The sequence below is a fragment of the Neltuma alba genome, unplaced genomic scaffold (assembly GCF_004799145.2).
Source record: "Neltuma alba isolate B1F8T4 unplaced genomic scaffold, ASM479914v2 tig00012235_pilon, whole genome shotgun sequence".
NCBI lineage: Eukaryota > Viridiplantae > Streptophyta > Magnoliopsida > Fabales > Fabaceae > Neltuma > Neltuma alba.
Genome location: NW_021636765.1, coordinates 63,130 through 82,956, shown reverse-complemented (window position 1 = coordinate 82,956; position 19,827 = coordinate 63,130). Strand labels below are relative to the sequence as shown.

Here is a 19,827-nt window from a genome sequence, read left to right as displayed (position 1 = left end):
TAAGGAACGGAGGGAGTAGTTTTTTGTTGATATCACACTCTTGTACATCATATTACTAAATAAGATATTTTAAAGAAACTAATACATATATATTGCAAATAATTAATTTAACTAATTTTCTTAATATCTATAAAATCAAAAGTAGTAATATCTAGTAGGGGAGTTTGGGAATTGAACCTTTAAAAACTCTTAAAAAATTACTTTTACGCAAATCAAAATTAAATTTCTCTCACATATTTATTTCAAACACGGCAAAATCATTTGAAAAAATAGTTAATCCAAACACCAAATCAAACTGTGTGCATTTCCTCGGTCAGGAATATAGAGGAAGCAAAAAGAGAGAGTGGAAAATATTTTGTAGCCAATGATTTGGTCTGGTACGTGTATGAATTAAATAATGAAGGGGCCACATACAGATATATGTGGAAGAAATTCAAGACTCGTACAATTGAATCATTCACATCGAAATCAACATGATTGTAGTGGAGCCCTGGCAAATGTTTCTCCTTACACCAAATTAAACAATAACTTTAATGTTATTCACTGCATTTCACTTTAGAATAAAAGCCCCATGCACATCCGCCAAGATTTAGCGCCCATATGGATCTGCTTATATAGCTATTTCTAAATATGTTTCATGTAAACTGAGATAAAAAAAATTTCACATACTTATCTCGTATTTCGTAAATCATGATTGAAAAACTGCTTATAAAACATTCTAAATAGATTAGACAAGTTTATGCTAGGTGATGTGTGCATGTAAAAAGGAAAAAAAAAACTCAAATGGTTAACATAAGGCAAGATGCTGTATGCTACTTTTGGTCTTTAATATAAAGCTAATTAAAGATTAAATTTAGTCATAAATATAAGACATCAATCTATGTTATCTCTCAAATTTGTAATTCATTCTTTAAAGTATCCAAATTGATAACATATATTAAGGGGCTAGGTTTCTATATAAGAGTAGTCATGATTAAAAATGATAGTTTAAGAAAATTAAGTCATATTTATTATAAATAATAAACTTAATTTTCTTAATCTATTCAGATCAATTAAGTATTCCTTTAATCCTATTTATAAGGTGGAGAGCAGAAGTTTTTCTTGGTCCTATTTATAAGTCATTTCATTAAAATTTTAGCATGAATGAATTATTTTATTCTTCATTTATTATAGTATAGATAATTCTTTTTTTTAAAATAAGTGTATATATTAAATAAAGATAAAGTTAGAAAGTTATTATATTTTAATGAAGAGTTAATGCAATTAAAAATTTTTCTTGGTCTGTATGAAATATGTTGAAAGTCCCTTTTAAATAAGATAAAAAAATAACTCTTATATTAAATATCGGATACGGTCTAATAATTGATAGACAAGGAAATTAAGAGAAACAGTTGGATCCAACTATTGAGGCATTAAAAAGCCCCTCGTGTACATGTAGTTTCAACATTCTTGGTCCTATCAATCACATTCACAGCAAATTAAACCCCACACAACCACCGTCAAACCTCATCAATATATAACACCCATACACGCCTCACATACTTGTTCGTTATTCTTCATTATCTTTCTAAAAATTCCTAAATATTAGACAGGCAATTTTAGTCGAAGTTGATGTTAAGTGTGCATGTTTTCTATATTTAAAAATGCAGGCACTAATGGTAATGCAAGACGGGGAAGGGGAGAAAGAGAAAGGAGAGAGAGAGAGATTAAAGGCGGGAGGACAACAAGAGAGGAGGGATACCACACAAATAAAAGGGGAAAAGAATTCAGAAAAGAGAGAGAGATTTAATAATCTGTTTATTCAAATCATAAAACGTGCAAAATGAAATGTATTCAAGGCTATTTATAGCCTCAACTCTAACCCTCGGAATTAAACATAAAACATTCTAGAATGTAATTATCATAAATAATAAAGATTGCAGGCGGAATCAAACCCATAACTTTTCTATGTTATTATACTCCTCTGGTCCTTAATATAGGACCCAATTGTTGAGTTAGTTTTGGTCCTAAATATAAGACCCATTTCTTATATTTATCAATTTTCTCTAAATTACCCCTATAGATACTCCCTCAACCATAATCAAGTAAAAGAATGAGAGAGGGTATTAAGAAAGATGATTATGGTATTTTAGGAAAAATGTGTCACTTTTCTTATAATTAACTAACTTACCTAACTTCCTTAATCTAATCAAATTAATTAAATGGGTTTTATATTAAGGACCGGAGGAGTATTATGAGTTCATTACCGATGTACTCCTCCGGTCCTTATTATAAGACCCAATTTGACTTTTTATTTGGTCCTAATTATAAGACCCAATCCATTTTATCTCTTATATTTATGCATTTTTTTCCAAGATAATCCTTCTAATAATGATAGTTTTAGCCAATATACTTAATTAGTAGGATATTTTAGGAATGACAACACTTATTTATTATAAATAACCAACTTAACTTACTTCCTTAATCTCCTCAAATAAGTCAATTGGGTCTTATAATTAGGACCGGAGGAGTATGTTCACTTTTTAGTTGGTTTGATGAATATGTCTTTCAAGAAAGTGTGTGTGTGTGTGTGTGTGTGTGTGTAATAATGTTTTGAAAAGGATAGATTTGAAAGGGAAGGAAGATGGCTAGATGCATGGAGGTGAGAGTTGAAGGGACCCGACCGAAACAGACAAATGATGGAAGCTGCATGCATCCACCACTATCTAAGGTTTTACTCTTATTAGTTCGGTGGCTTCCATGTATCTATCTAAGGTTTCACTCTTATTTGTTCTTCTTGTCTGTTAAAAATTTATCAGTAAAGAGAAGTTGAATCCCATATATCTCTAATAACTTCCTGCCAGATACCATGTGGCTATAGGCCTCATTCTCTGGGTTTGAAATTATTGATAAGGGATAGATATTGAAAATAAACAAGATCATTTTTCATTCAGTATATGGGTTACGTTAAATGGATTAATGAAGCTTATCTAAATTAAAATATGGAGAAGCCTGTGGACTTATGATAATTACAAAGTTGGTTTTTTCATCCTACACATAAAACATTAATTCATTTTATCTCTTATATTTATTGTTTTTTCATAAACTAATTTATCTAATTTATAAACCGATATATAATGTAATACTGTATTACCTAAAGATAGTTTAGAAAGATCATGTTACATTTGTTTAAATTAAGTAATTTATTTGGTTTTTTATCTATTTAAATTAATTAAATAGCTGCTGGAATAAAATGTGGACAGAGACTAAAAAGGGGTGATGATATATAATGATAGGTAGGTTTGGTGATTTAAAGAAGTTTGGTGTGTGAGTTGCAAATTCAGAAATACCAACTGGCATGGGTCCACTGCTTCTTTCTCCCCTCTCTTTACCCATATTCATCCATATATATACAGTAAGCTCAACATCACTATCAGGGCATATGCAAATGCTCCCACCCTTCTCTCTTAACTTCATTTATCATTAAAACCCACCCGTTTGTGTGTGTTTGTGTGAGCTTGTTCTGGGCCTTGAGCCCAATTAAATGGGCTTTGATCTGCCCTGAGTTTCATGGGCTCTCATTTCACCCCACTACTCATATCCCCGTTTCTTCATGGACTTTGTTTATTATTACCAAGGCCTTCCTATTTTTATAAGATATTTTCAGTACATTTCATCATAATCAAAAACACACAAATTAAACTTTACTATTTGTATCTTATAATTTAATAACTCTCTCACTTCGCCCCAATTTAAATATGTATACTCCTTTTTAAGAAAATAAAAGTATATAGAACAATAAATAAAAGGTAAAATTACACATTCATATAATAAATTTAATGAGGCAACTTATATTAAGATTTAAGAATATAAAAAAACTCTTTGCTCTCTACCCTATAAATAAGTAATTATTAATTAATAAATATATACTCTCTGCTCTCTCTTTGTTCCGGACCAAATGAGTATTAATTAATAATTAATAGGATAATAGGGATTACACCAAATGAACAGTCTGGCAAAACTCAAGTTGAGGGATAGTCTTGATGATTATTCCAATCAAATATGATCTTGTTCCAAGATGTTGGTTGGGCATATATAAATTAATTAACATTCCAGGTGGTGAATAAAATAATATGATGTTCCAGATGAACATGGACTTAAATTAAAATACATATTAATTTTGAGAATCCTAGTTTCTTTGTAGTTGCTGTCATCACATGATTAGGACCCTTCTAACGATCCGACTCGTCTGTCTCATCCGATCCACTGCTCCAACATGCCCTCAACAATTTTTCCATAAAAATCCAACCTTAACTAATTTGCTCCTACTATTATACTACCTCCGGTCCTAATTATAAGAGCCAGTTGACTAATTTAAGGAGATTAAGGAAGTAAGTTGAGTTAGTTATTTGTCCTAAATAGGTGTTGTCTTTTCTAAAATATCCTTGCTAATCAAGTATATTAACTAGAACTATAATTATTAAAAGGATTATCTTGGAAAAAATTGAGTAAATATGAGAGACAAAATGGATTGGAGTCTTATATTTAAGACCAAAATAAAAGTCAAATAGGGTCTTATATTAAGGACCTGAGGTAGTATATTATATCCCAATTAATACACATACTTTCTAAGAGGGGTCTTATGATAATAACAGGATAATGTAAAATAATCACTCACATTTGATTTTATAACATGACAAATGGTGGCTTCTGCAGTACTATCTAATGTTGGAAAAATCTGCAAACATAAGAATAATATACCGTTCGAGTTGTGTCCCAAAACAATGTCCTTAAGAGATACTCCCTCCGTTCTTTATTATAAGAGACATTTGATGCTTATGGCATGTTCCTATATATAAGAGACACTTACAAGTTGTCTCTACTTTTTTGTTAATTTACTATTTTGCCCATATTTATTATCTCCAACTCACACTCTCTCTCACTCTCTTTCTTTTAATAATTTAATCTCTCTCATGCTCTCTCTCCTTATTAATGAGGGCATTTTTGGAAAAAAAAATATACTTTTTACACATTAATTGTTCTTAACTAATTTTAACTGTTTTTTTATCAACGTACTTCGGTTATGTCTCTTATAATAAGAAACGGAGGGAGTATTTTACAACCTCTCAATAATTCAGAAAATAGCACTCTCGAAGATTAAATGAACTTTTCCTGTATGATTACGAGGTGACGGAACAACGAATAATAGAAGAACTCAACAAGAGACAAAAGATTTCTTCTTGAAGAAAATAGTGCTTAATGTTATGAATATTGTGTGGATGTCCATTTACCCCTTCCTCTTCATCTTCTCCAAGTAACTTCCATTACCTCCACTATCCATTACTCCTCCACTACCCATTACTTCTCCACTACTCATTCACTCTTGTAACTCACCTCCATTTACATTCATGGGATTGATTATCCACTATTTGTCATTTAAGAACAATTGTAACCTATTTGTAAGACTATGCCTATAAATAGGGCATGTCATTTGTGTTGTAATGCAAGTGAAGAAATACAAAAGCAATCTCATTCTCTTGTCTTCATCTTTCTACTTTTGTGGTTTCATTTTGGTTCTATTTTGGTTCTATTTTATTATAGAAGGAGATTCATATCCAACATATATTCCCATCCTTCTTTGGGGACCCATCTTTCTACTTTTGTGGTTTCATTTTGATTCTATTTTATAAGACGTTATCAGCACGAAGCGCTCTTGTAATCGAAAGGTGTTGTAGTAAGGCTAATCAACTAGAAGGTAAATTTCTATATCATTTCTATAATGGTTTGTTTTATAATTATTCCATTTTCTTATTCACATTGATTTGTCTCATAACTATTCTATTCTCTTAATATTAATTTTCATTTAACTTTTTATATGATAGTATCATCATGTCAAATCTCACGAAACTTGAGTTTGTGGCTCTTGACATTACTGGAAAGAATTATTTATCATGGATATTAGATGCGGAAATCCATCTAAATGCCAATGGTCTAGGAGACACAATCAAGGAAGGCAACCAAGCATCCAACCAAGATAAAGCCAAAGCCATGATCTTTTTACGTCACCATTTGCATGAGGGGCTCAAGATTGAATATTTGACCGTAAAAGATCCACTTGTTCTTTGGAACAATTTAAAGGAAAGGTATGACCATCAGAAAACTGTAATCCTTCCTAAAGCTCGTTATGACTGGATGCATTTACGTTTACAAGACTTTAAATCTGTGATCGAATATAATTCTGCAATGTTTAGAATTAGTTCTCAACTGAAATTATGTGGAGAAAAGATTACTGATGAAGATATGTTAGAAAAAACATTTTCCACATTTCATGCATCCAATGTGCTCCTGCAGCAGCAATACCGTGAGAAAGGTTTCAAAAAATATTCTGAATTAATTTCTTGCTTGCTTGTGGCTGAGCAAAATAATGAGCTTTTAATGAGGAATCATGAATCCCGTCCTACTGGCTCCACTCCATTCCCAGAAGTGAATGTAGTGGCAACTGAATCAACCCGTGGCCATGGTCGTGGACGTGGACGGGGTCGTGGTCGTGGCCGTGGACGTGGCTGTGGTCGTGGAGGCGGTCGTTCCCACCAGAAGTGGGCAAATAATGATGAGCATCACCAAAAAGAATCTAGTGGAAATAATAATCATGTTGAAAATCTTTGTTATCGTTGTGGTGGCAAGGGTCATTGGTCTCGTACCTGTCGTACGCCAAAGCATTTGGTTGACCTCTACCAAGAATCGCTGAAAAATAAGAATAAGAATAAAAATAAAGGCAAAGAGCCAAAGGTGGAAACAAATTTTGTAGGAGAAGAAGGCGATTCTGATTATGGCAACATGGATGTTACTCACTTGGATGTTGCTGATTTCTTTGCCGATCCTGATGGAAGAATTGATCACTTAATTGGTGATGGAAGTGTTAAAAAATGAGTCATCTTGATGTAATTGAGTTTCTATAATTAAGCATATTTTCATGTTTTGCTTATAAGTGTGCTCTTTCACCTACCACAATAAATTCTGTACTTGTAAGGTTATTACCCCCAAAATAAATATAATTATGAGTTTTTATTCATGATAAAATTATATTTTCTTTTATTAATAATGTTTTCTTTTTAATCTTTTCCTATGTTTTTTTTCATGAAGAATGACCATTATTGACATCAATAATGAAGATTTGTGTCTCGTTGATAGTGCAACAACTCACACAATACTCAGAAATGAGAAATATTTCTCTTCTCTGGTAATGCGAGAAGCCAATGTTCAGACTATATCTGGAAGTATAAATCTGATTGAAGGCTCTGGAAGAGCTGATGTATTACTACCTGAAGGAACAAAATTACATATTGATAATGCATTTTACTCTACCAAGTCTAATAGAAATTTATTGAGCTTCAAGGATATCCGCAGAAATGGATATCATATTGAAACAATAAATGAAGGAAATCAAGAATACTTGGTTATCACAAACTTAATTTCTGATAAGAAATGCATTCTAGAAAAATTACCTGCCTTTTCTTCAGGCTTATACTACACACGTATTAGCACAATTGAAACACATGCTATTGTAAACCAGAAGTTTACAAGTGAGAATAAATTTAACATTTGGCATGACCGGTTAGGCCATCCCGGGACTATTATGATGCGAAAAATAATTGAGAATTCATGTGGACATTCACTGAAAAGTCAACAGATTCCACAATCACATGTTTTCTCATGTGCTGCATGTTCTAAAGGAAAGTTAATCATTCGACCATCACCAGCAAAAATAGAAAGTGAGTCTCTCACATTTCTAGAACGTATACAAGGGGATATTTGTGGACCGATACACCCACCATGTGGACCATTTAGATATTTCATGGTTTTAATTGATGCATCAACAAGGTGGTCACATGTTTGCTTATTATCCTCTCGAAACCTAGCATTTGCAAGGTTGCTTGCTCAACTAATTAGATTAAGAGCACATTTTCCTGATTATCCAATCAAAAGAATACGTTTGGATAATGCTGGTGAATTTACTTCACAAGCTTTCAATGAGTATTGTATGTCTCTTGGAATTGATATTGAACATCCTGTAGCACATGTTCATACACAAAATGGACTTGCAGAATCATTAATTAAACGACTACAATTAATTGCAAGACCATTACTGATGAGATCAAATCTCCCAAATTATGCTTGGGGACATGCAATTTTGCATGCAGCAACACTAATTCGTATCAGGCCAACAAGTTATCTCAAGTCCTCCCCTTTACAATTGGTTTTTGGTCAGGAACCTAATATCTCCCATCTAAGAATTTTTGGGAGTACAGTATATGTTCCTATTGCTCCACCACAACGTACTAAGATGGGTCCCCAAAGAAGGATGGGAATATATGTTGGATATGAATCTCCTTCTATAATAAAATATCTAGAACCATCAACAGGAGATTTATTTACGGCTCGATTTGCCGATTGTCATTTTGATGAATCAAAATTTCCAACATTAGGGGGAGAAAAGAAGCAGTTGGAAAAAGAGATTAGTTGGAAGGAAATTTCATTATCTCAACTTGATCCTCGTACAAAACAATGTGAACTAGAAGTTCAAAAGATAATTCATTTACAAAGGTTAGCTAATCAGTTGCCAGACGCATTTACTGACCCAAAGAAAGTGACCAAATCACATGTTCCAGCTGCTAATGCTCCTATCAAAATTGATGTCCCTGTTGGACAACCTGCTATTGTAAATGAATCTAAAGCACGCATGAAGCGTGGCAGGCCCATTGGTTCCAAAGATAAAAATCCTCGAAAGAGAAAAGGAGCTAAAAATGTAGATGGCCAAGTCGAGGATAATCAAGAAAGAATTGCAATTCAAGAGGAGTCATTAGATAATGCTAATGTCTCAATTCCAAAAGAAAATCAACTACCTGAAATGTGCGAAAATGATGAGATCTCAATAAATTATGTTATGAATGGAATACGATGGGATCGAAATGAAGTCAATGTTGATGATATTTTTGCATATAATATAGCGCTTGATGTGATGAATGATGATGAGGATCATGAACCAAAGTCTATTAGTGAATGTAAACAAAGAAAAGATTGGCCAAAATGGAAAGATGCAATTGAGGCTGAATTGAATTCACTGGAAAAGCGAAAAGTGTTTGGACCTGTAGTCCATACACCTGCAGATGTAAAACCAGTCGGATACAAATGGGTTTTTGTGAGAAAAAGAAATGAAAATGGTGAAATTGTAAGACATAAGGCACGCCTTGTTGCCCAAGGATTTACACAAAGACCTGGTATCGATTTTGAAGAAACATACTCACCAGTGGTGGATGCAACTACTTTCCGATATTTAATAAGTCTGGCAGTAAAAGAAGGACTCGATTTGCGTCTGATGGATGTTGTTACAGCCTATTTATACGGCTCACTTGACAATGATATTTATATGAAACTCCCTGAAGGATTGAAGTTGCCGGAAGCATACAATTCAAGTTCTCGAGAGCAATACTCAATTAAGTTAAATAAATCTTTGTATGGATTGAAGCAATCAGGGCGTATGTGGTATAACCGTTTAAGCAAATATCTGTCAGATGAGGGATACAAGAATGATCCAATTTGCCCATGTATTTTTATGAAAAGATCTGGAAATGAGTTTGCGATAATTGCGGTTTATGTTGATGACATAAATATCATTGGAACTCCTGAAGAGCTTGCAAAAGCTATGGGTTGCTTAAAGAAAGAATTTGAAATGAAGGACTTGGGAAGAACAAAATTTTGTCTTGGATTGCAAATTGAATATTCAAGAAATGGGATCTTTTTGTATCAAGAAACCTATACAAGAAAGGTCTTAAAGCGTTTTTATATGGATAAATCACATCCATTATGTACTCCGATGGTTGTAAGGTCTTTGGAGAAAGATAAGGATCCTTTTAGACCTCAAGAAAATGATGAAGAACTACTTGGTCCAGAAGTACCATACCTTAGTGCAATTGGTGCACTCATGTATCTTGCTAGTCACACACGACCTGATATATCATTTGCTGTTAACCTACTAGCAAGGTATAGCTCGTCACCAACACGAAGACATTGGAATGGAGTTAAGCACGTTCTTCATTACCTCAGGGGTACTATGGACATGGGGTTGTTCTACTCAAATGTACCCAAAACTAACCTCATTGGTTATGCAGATGCTGGATTCTTGTCTGATCCACATGTCGGTAGATCACAAACAGGCTATTTGTTCACATATGGTGGTACAGCCATTTCATGGCGTTCTATGAAAGAAACCATATCAGTCACATCATCTAATCATGCAGAAATTCTTGCAATACATGAAGCAAGTAGAGAATGTTTATGGTTAAGATCGATAATACATCACATACGAACCACTTGTGGCTTGTCTTCTAGCAAAATGATCTCGACAATTATATATGAAGATAATACTGCATGTATTGCTCAACTAAAGGAAGGGTACATCAAAGGAGATAGAACAAAACATATTTCGCCAAAATTCTTCTTCACTCATGATCTTCAAAAGGATGGTGAAATCGGCGTCCGACAAATCCGTTCCAATGAAAATCTAGCAGATTTGTTCACCAAGTCACTTCCTTGTACAACATTTGAAAAGCTTGTTCATGATATCGGATGTCGTAGACTCAGAGATATCAACTGATATTACCAAGAGGGGGAGTTAACACATGCTGTACTCTTTTTTCCTTGACTATGGTTTTTATCCCATTGGGTTTTTCCTAGTAAGGTTTTTAATGAGGCAGCACTGAATAACATATCAATAAATATGTACTCTTTTTCTTCTTCTAGGTTTTTATCCCATAGGGTTTTTCCTAGTTGAAGTTTTTTAACGAGGCACATATTTGTATAATGGACATCCAAGGGGGAGTGTTATGAATATTGTGTGGATGTCCATTTACCCCTTCCTCTTCATCTTCTCCAAGTAACTTCCACTACCTCCACCATCCATTACTCCTCCACTACCCATTACTCTTCCACTACCCATTCACTCTTGTAACTCACCTCCATTCACATTCATGGGATTGATTATCCACTATTTGTCATTTAAGAACAATTGTAACCTATTTGTAAGACTATGCCTATAAATAGGGCATGTCATTTGTGTTGTAATGCAAGTGAAGAAATACAAAAGCAATCTCATTCTCTTGTCTTCATCTTTCTACTTTTGTGGTTTCATTTTGGTTCTATTTTATAAGACTTAAACACTTCAAGAACGAGTCACTTCTCCTTTGATAACCACTCTTTTTTACTGATCACGATGAGGCATGAGACACGTCTAATGATACAATACACATCTTAAATAAAACGTTTGTCTACAAAAAGAAATAGGCATATCAAAAGGCTTTCTTTCTTTAACACACTCACACAAATAAAAGATTCATATATAAATTTTGTATATGATTTAAAAAAAAAAAGATTCACATAAAACCGCATACTACAGTTTATTTGGCAATTAAACAAACAATTTTAGTGTCATGGTGAGTAACTATCATATATATGAAGATATAGGAGATAAATTCTACATATAACAGAACAGTGTCAAATTTGGTTAAAACTGGTTGTCTCAATTCTCAAACTTCAACCATTTATATTAATCTATGTAAACAATTAAAGCAGCAGTTTGTCAAAATGCTGGTTTAATTGACACCAAATTAGGGTTAGTAGGGCAAAGTAGCGTCGCTTGTGCACGTGGGCGCAGCAGTTTCGTGTTCGATATTCTTAACCTTTCTAGTCTGTCAAATTGAGGTTGTATCAAACCCTAAATTAATATTATTAACAAATGATTCACGCGATCTTTGACAGCTTCGACATTTGAGTAAAGTTTGAACGTGGATTCTACAATTCATATATTTATTTTAAACACTGTCTCTGTCCAATGCTTTTTATCTAATAATTTTAGAAGAAATGACTTAGGTATAGCCTTACAACTCATCCCCTCCTAAGGCTTGACCATCGACAGCTTCCTCTGCCATCCCCACAGTGTTTTGAAATCTGCGCCTCTCTCTCTCCTCTCTCTATTGACTTGACCTGCCGGCAAATCACTATACCAAATTTCAACCTTGTGTGGCGGATTAGTTGTACACTTGTACTATTCTGTCTCGCTATTTCCGTCTTTGCATTATACCAGTATGTTTCTTATTATAAATCATTTATATTCTAAATTCACAAATCAAAAAATACATTAAATTAATCTATTTTTTTAAATTTATCCTTATTCAAAGTTGAGAGAGAGGGGAGGAAAAGGATGGATTGTATAGGAAATAAAAAGTTAAAAGAGAAAGAGAAAGGAACGTGTTTCAATGAGCTATTACTTCATACTTTAATTAATTAATTTTTATTAAATTAATAGAGATAAAATTAAAAAAAATTATTAATTATACTAAAAGTGATTTATATTTTGCAACAAACTTTTAAAATACAAGTTACCTATAATAAGAAACAGAATGGTATACTCCAAGTCGAAAATAAAAGAAGTCACCAACAGGGTTGGCTTAATGAGTTAGGGGCATTTGGCATTTGAAAAAAAAAAAATTTTAAAAAGTATTTTTCTGTAAATCGAGATAAACTTCTCAACATATTTACTTTTTATACCATAAAATAACTTTTAAAATCATGATTTGAATTTTATCCAAATATCCCATAGTTTTACTTACTGATGACGTATCAGTGTTTAAATTCTTATTGGAAAAAGTGTCTACATTCAGTGAGTGCTCCATAGTATCTAAACAAAATTGAATTCAATAAAAATATACTTATGCCTAATAAAAAAATATTAAAAGTTTTTTGAAAAAAAATTTGGTTTAAAATATAAAAAATTGATATGATAATTAATTATAATTCTCCACTTTTATCCCTTATTATAAAAAAGTGTTTTTAATGCGGGAAAGAGATAAAAGAATTTTACAACCACATTCTTTAATAAAGATAAAATAAGTAATTTTTGTCCATTTAAAACACATTCAATAACTCATCTAACATTTCTTGTGTTTGTGAAAAAGTTTAACTAATGTCTTGTATTATGGTTGGCAAAAAAACTAATATCTTATACTATGAACTGGAGGGAGTATTGTCTTTTTTTTTTTGATATAAACTATCCGGTATCCAACCACGCTTTTTCTGGGCCCCAGCCTCTTTGGGCCAGTTGTACCCGAGCGATCGACTAGTCCGGATTCGGGCCGGGCGACAAGTAAAGCCCTCCCCTGTACCCTTTTTAACAAGTGAGGATTCGAACCCCCGCTCTCAAAGAGCAGAGACTCGCCTCACTTGTGGCCTAGCCAGTCACCACTAGGCCAGGAGTATTCGGGTGGAGTATTGTCATTTTTAATATAAGAGCTAATTTTGAGTTAGTTTAGTTCTAAATATAATATCTCAACACATTCTGTTTGTCAAATTTATAATTTTTTTTTAAAATATCCTTATTGATTGTACACATTAAATGATTCCTATCAAATGTTATTTCTAATACACATGATTAAATATGATAGCTTAGTGAAGCCAACACACACATTTATTATAAATAACTAACTTAACTAATTTTATTAATATTTTTAAATTAATTACCTAATTTTTATATTAAGGAGAGAGTTAGTATATGGGGGTTAGAACACAATAGGACCAAAGGTGATGGTAAATGAATTGTCTTTTTGTATAATATATTCTTATTTACGAAAAAGCGACGACACAGGAAATGAGTAGGAAAACCAGCTTTACGATTATACCCACTCATTTGGGGAACAAAATCACAGAAGATGGGACTAACCCGAACTCAAGTTTTGTTATTGATTAGTAGCCCCAGTCATTAATATAAAAATAAATGGACTAATTTAAATAAATTACTTATAATAAATAGATATTGTCTTTTTTAAAATAATCTTACCAATTATGTATATTGAAACTACCATTTAATGAAATTTTTAATATGCGTAAGTTGCAACTACTATAAAGATTATATTGAAAAAAATAAATAAATATAATAAACAAAATATATTGAGATCTTATATTTAAAACCAAATTAAATATCAAACTAGTTCTTATATTAAAGATCAGAAATAATATTAAGGGATAAAGTGATTAAATACTCTAAAAGTATACACAAAAGAGCACTCAGTATCTGAAATTTTTTGACTCTTTATTTCATAGCATTTCTGCATTGAACATTTATTCGTCGTTAAGTTTGATCATTAAAAGTATTTGTTAAACTATATAATTTAATGGTCAAACTTAACAATAGATAACAACCAGTGTATTTTTGTCATGAAAATAAATTTTTAAGACATATAAAAACTAAAAAAATCTTTAGATGCTAAGTGATATACTTTCTAAGTATTTAAATACTTATCGGTAATATTAATTTATGGCTGTAAATAATTGAAAAAGATGGGGGGTGTCGGCGTGTGGTCCAAGACAAGATACGGGATCAGGGTGCCGGGAAAACGATGATAAATATAAATATATAATTAATTTAAAAATAGAATCATCGAACGAGGTTGAGAATGATGAGTCAAAAGTCAAAGCTCACAAGTCACAACTAATTAAGGCCACTTTCATTAATTGATCATTGCTGACATTGACCCCCTTAATTGATCAAAGCCTAATTAACTTCAACACTAACCCTCGGCGGCTCCCTAATTATTAAACCCTCTTAGCTCTTAATTAGCCAAGCACGCCTCGGTCCAGCTCAGTAACATGATCACCTCAATTCTCAACGTATGGGTCTCAAGCCACTATACACTTCATAACTGATTCTACTTCTCTTGTCCTATTTATAAGGTACTTCCAACATATTTTATACAAATAAAAAAAAATCTTAAATTGTATTAACTCTTTATTAACATATAGCAAATTTTTAACTTTACCTCTATTTAATATATACGTCTTTCAAAAAAAATAATTATCTACATTATGATAAATGAAGGACAATATAGTACATTCATGATGAAAATTTAATAAAATGACTTATAAATAAGACAAAAAATATTTTTTTTCTGTCTTGTAAATAGGGCTAGAGGAGTGGTTTTTAAGGTTTAAAATCTCACACTCCATTCCAATTCATAATATAAATCATTCTTAGAGTAATAATTTAATTTAAAATATAAGTTACCTGCTCAGAGAATAATTATTATTTATTTGTTAATTCTGTTTCCCTTACCAATGCTTAAATGCATGTAATTATTTTTTTTTCCACCTCATTTAATATGAGTAAAATTAAAAAAAATTCAATTTAAAATATACTTAATGAGTTCTTATCGCAGTTCTTTTATTATGATGAATTAATTGAAATTGTTTATATAGTAGATAAAAAGAAGTATCACTCTGATTATCATCACTTGTAACATATTTTGACATATCAAAAAATGTACCATTAAATTGACAAAATTTTTCAATTTTGTTTTTATTAAAAAATCTCTCTCATAGTATATTTACAAATTATTTTCATATTTCTCATTTCTTTCTCTACTTTCAATAAAAATTAAATAAAATTAAAATTAAAAAATAAACATTAAATATATTACAAATAACTTATATTTAGAAATAAGACTTTGTCGTATAAATAATTTATATCTAGAATATGCTTGAACTAGTCAGGCAAGAATAGAGTTAAAAGTAAAGGCTGTTTGACTTTTTCTAAACGAAGGGAATGAAATTGATTGATGCAAGACAGCTCAATTTTTATTAGCTGCATCTATTCAGTTCCTCCATTAAACTTTTAATACCATATCATTGTCTTTTTGCGCCATTAATCACTGTGTTCATTTTTTTTTAATTAAAGTTCAGATGGCATGGCATATTATTAATCTCTCTAATTCATTGTACTTTCCCTACCTAATTAGATCCGTATCATTTCAAGATCCAAGCTTTATTCCCGTCAGCGGGTTTATGCTAAAATATTACTTCCATCTTTATTTGTATGATTATTGATTAGTAGTTGGATTAGGCGGAAAATTAAGTAAAAGATACTTAATTTTTCTGAAGATAAAAGATTTGAATCTTGTGATGAGGCAAAAAAAAAAAAACATCGCGTATTTTTCTCTCTACTATATATAAGTTTTAAAGATAATTAGTAGAATTATTACCTCCAATCTTAAATATTACTTACCTTGATCTTAAATATAAAATCGCTTTACCTTTCAAATTCATGGTAATAATTTTTTACTCGAAGTATCCGTATTGATAGCACATATCAAAAGGGTTCCTAATCAATGGATAGTTTTAACTTTTAATGAACATAATTAAAGAAAATAATTTCAGTAAATTAAGACACATTTATTATAAACTAATTTAACTAATTTTTTTAATATCCACTAATACTTATATCAACTACCAAAGGTAATATTAATCTCTTATGAATAGGGGGACTAGAATGTATAAAATCAAGTGAAAATCAGTAAAAAGTCCTTATTTAAAAATTTTATTAGCCATAAACATCTAAATTCGTGTACTGGAGTACGAATACTTTCTTTATACAAAAACATATAACGTTGTTCTAATCAATAAAATTTTCAAATAACAATGGTGCATTGTCTTAGTGGAAGGTTTTATTCCCACGGGATCAGTTTGGACTCCTTTCCAAATTTAAAAAGAAAACAAATGGAAACTATTTTACATATTTTTCCTAAAATCATCAAATGGACAGGATATGGGCGTGTCAGTATTATAGAAATAATCATGACAATGAAAATATTTAAAATTGGAGATTCACTTTTTTTTTTGGTTGAGCAGAATGGATGGAGATTCACTTATCAAACTAACGCATTTATTTTTTGGCCACAAAAAAACTAACGCATTTATTAAAGAATTTATAAAACTATAAACAATGTTATACATTCCAACTCAGTTTAACGTCCAAAGAACTTGTATAATTGCCTTAAAAACGTCAAGCATGGAATATAATATTTCTCCGATCTGAAATATAAAACCTAATTTTTAGTGTAAGTTCTACTAAAATAATAGGTTTTATATTTAGAACCGAAAGGAATAAAATATATAAGGATGATTAATATGTTTTTGTTGTTTATTAAAAAAAAAAGAAGATGTTTTCAGTAATCTGAAATGAAAAATAAATTTCGTCATAACAGCATAAATGTAAATAATATTCATAAAAGCAAAACAAAAAAGTACAATACCAAAAGATCAACATCCTAAACAAGTCCTTTACATGTTGAACCACAACTATAAAAATAAAACATGACCAACTAAAACCACAGTGAATGTTTCCCTCTTAGGGGGAAGATAGCAGAGAGCTATATATAAAGTAATAATTGAAAGCATATATTACAACTAAAGATAGGTCTAATCCAAAGCTAAATTAATCAAAACTAAGATTAGAGGCCAACACAATTTCTTGAAGTGGTGATTCCACCATCAACCACCAGATTATGGCCACTTACATACTTTGATTCATCACTCGCGAGATAAAGTGCAGCTTCTGCAATATCCTTCGCCTTCAACGTTGTCCCTTTCAAATTCGCCAATCCTCTCACGAACTCCTCCATCTTCTCCACTTCCTCTTCCACTGGCAACCCAAAGTTCAGACTTGCTTCATCTTCTCCGTCGTCTCCGCTTCTCCACGCATTCACCAGCATCGAAGTCGCCACCCCGAATGGCGATATACAGTTAACCCGAATCCCATATTTCCCCAGCTCACAAGCTGTGTTCTTCGTGAGCCCAACTATGGCGTGCTTTGAAGCTGTGTAAGCATGAGGACCGAGTCCTCCCATAACTCCGGCGACGCTTGACGTCGATATGATGCACCCAGATAGCCGGGGAATCATCACTCTCGCCGCGTGCTTGATTCCGAGAGCCACACCCTTCACGTTCACTCGCATGACTCGGTCGAACTCGTCGGAGTCGAAGTTGACGATGCTCTTGTTCTTTGACTGGTTTCCTAACATCCCGGCATTGTTGAAGATTATATCGAGCTGGCCGTACCGAGAGATTGTGGATTTCACTAAGCTTTCCACGTCGTCTTCGGAGCTGACATCACAGTGGAAGAACGTGGCTGAAGGAGATAATGCCTCTGCAAGTAAAGATCCAAGTGCGTCTTCAACGTCGGCGATCACAACTTTGGCTCCTTGCTTCACGAACAATCTTACCGTTGCTTCCCCTATTCCTCTCGCTCCTCCGGTCACTATAGCCACTTTTCCTTCCAATCTGTAGAGAAAAACAAGATTTGTTCGGTGAGTTTCAGTTCATTCTCTTGGTTCTGTTCGGCGATGCTTCAAACAGGGGGAAACAGAGCAGGTGTGAACAGAGAGAAGAAATGAAAGGAATACCTTCTGGGGGAAGACAAAGTGTGGTCCTTTGCCATTAGAGAGACACTCTGGAGGTTTGTCTCGGGCATTACTTCGGCGGCAACCATGGCTGAGCTCTTAAACGGAGCGTCCTGGGACCTCACAGACGCAGAGAGAGAGAGAGAGAGGGAGGGAGAGGGAGAGAGCAGAGAGAAGATGGCAAGTGCTCTGAAATTGGCATAACAGAGGAGGCTAAATATAGGGAGTGTACGAGGGATTTGGTCTTTATTTATTTAGGTTTTTCGATCTGTGCAGACTTCTGAACTAATATTTTTTTTTTTTTGATCATTTGAACTAATATATTTTAAAAAGGCCAGCAACTTGCTCTCTCTCTCTCTCTCTCTCTCTCTCTCTCTTCCCAGTTATTTTGCCTTTTTTTTCTTTTTCGGAATAAGACATTTTACTTGTTTTTAGTATATCCATTTGGGATGGGATGGGATTCCATATATTTGGTCAAAACAGAAATTGGGATTCCATATTACCAGGGGAGATTCAAGCATTATTGGACTATTCAACACTTTTTTTTCGTTTAGTTTTTAGAATATATTCTTAAGAATAAAAACAAGATAATATTTATATCAAGTTGTTTATATTTGTTATGTCAAGTCCTTTAATTATATTTAGCATTTAATAGCACATAGTTATAAACTCATATGAAAAAAAACTTAAAATACATAACTATGTATAATTGTGAATTTAACATAATAGATATCAATAACGGGACATAATATAAAAGTAATAGTTATTGACACATTGTTTGAAAATAATTATGCTTCTACTGTATGTGGCAAAGTGATATAATTTCAATTAATTATATTAATTACTTTGATTGCTTCAGGTTCACATTAATTGCTTTGAATTAAATCCCATTTATAATTTATAATTTGTATTATTTGCAATAATTTATATGTATCTGGTAGACAATCAATTTAATTCAACGCATTTCCATAAAATCCCATTTATAATTTATAATTTGTATTAATTGCTACAATTTATAATTTTATATGTATTTGATAGACAATCAATTCAATTCAATGCATTTTCTATTTTTTTCCTATGACTTTTGTTGCCGTCTATTTTTTCCTATGATTTGATTATATAAAGGTGAGCATTGATATAAATTAGCACATAGCCAGACATTAACCTGTAATTAATTTGGTTGATTTTAATAGTAGTACATAATAGGAGTAACCTGTTTATTTTTTAAATACTTATTTAAAACAGAAAAGTTATATCCTTAGCTTAAATACCAAGCTAAAGTATATATTTAATCCTTTAACTTTACACAAGGTCTCAATTTAGTCCTTTAACTTTAAAAAACATGCATTTGGTTCTTTAACCCTAAAATTATTAGGTTTCAATGATGATTTTTTTTGTAACCATCACAAATATTTTGAAAATTAAACTTAATATATTAGTATTTGAGAATATTTTATCAATATTTAAGATCTTAATTTCATCATTTTAAAAAAAATTTTAGGATTAAATGACTAAAAATATACTTTTTAAAATTAAAAGACCAAATTAAAACCTTATACAAAATTAT

General features: G+C 32.1%; 2 protein-coding genes across 2 annotated transcripts; one reads left to right on the top strand and one right to left on the bottom strand.

Annotated features, from left to right (window-relative positions):
- Positions 1 to 5,868: 5,868 nt before the first annotated feature.
- Positions 5,869 to 6,909, top strand: LOC114725246 (uncharacterized). Its single transcript, XM_028911730.1, has one exon. The coding sequence runs from the start codon at positions 5,869 to 5,871 to the stop codon at positions 6,907 to 6,909; it is 1,041 nt and encodes a 346-aa protein (XP_028767563.1).
- A 10,199-nt stretch (positions 6,910 to 17,108) lies between these two features.
- On the bottom strand, positions 17,109 to 18,398 carry LOC114725258 (short-chain dehydrogenase reductase 2a-like). Its single transcript, XM_028911746.1, has 2 exons — positions 18,264 to 18,398; positions 17,109 to 18,141 (listed from the first exon to the last, which is right to left on the bottom strand). Exons 1-2 carry the CDS (start codon positions 18,347 to 18,349, stop codon positions 17,313 to 17,315), a joined length of 915 nt encoding a protein of 304 aa, XP_028767579.1. The 5' UTR covers positions 18,350 to 18,398; the 3' UTR covers positions 17,109 to 17,312.
- Positions 18,399 to 19,827: the final 1,429 nt, after the last annotated feature.

Excerpts from the sequence above, each read along its gene's own strand:
- LOC114725246 (XM_028911730.1), top strand. The coding sequence starts at position 5,869 with ATGTCAAATCTCACGAAACTTGAGTTTGTGGCTCTTGACATTACTGGA.
- LOC114725258 (XM_028911746.1), bottom strand. The coding sequence starts at position 18,349 with ATGGTTGCCGCCGAAGTAATGCCCGAGACAAACCTCCAGAGTGTCTCT. Across the intron at positions 18,142-18,263 it reads ACTTTGTCTTCCCCCAGAAG|ATTGGAAGGAAAAGTGGCTA; the intron begins GTATTCCTTTCA and ends TTTTCTCTACAG.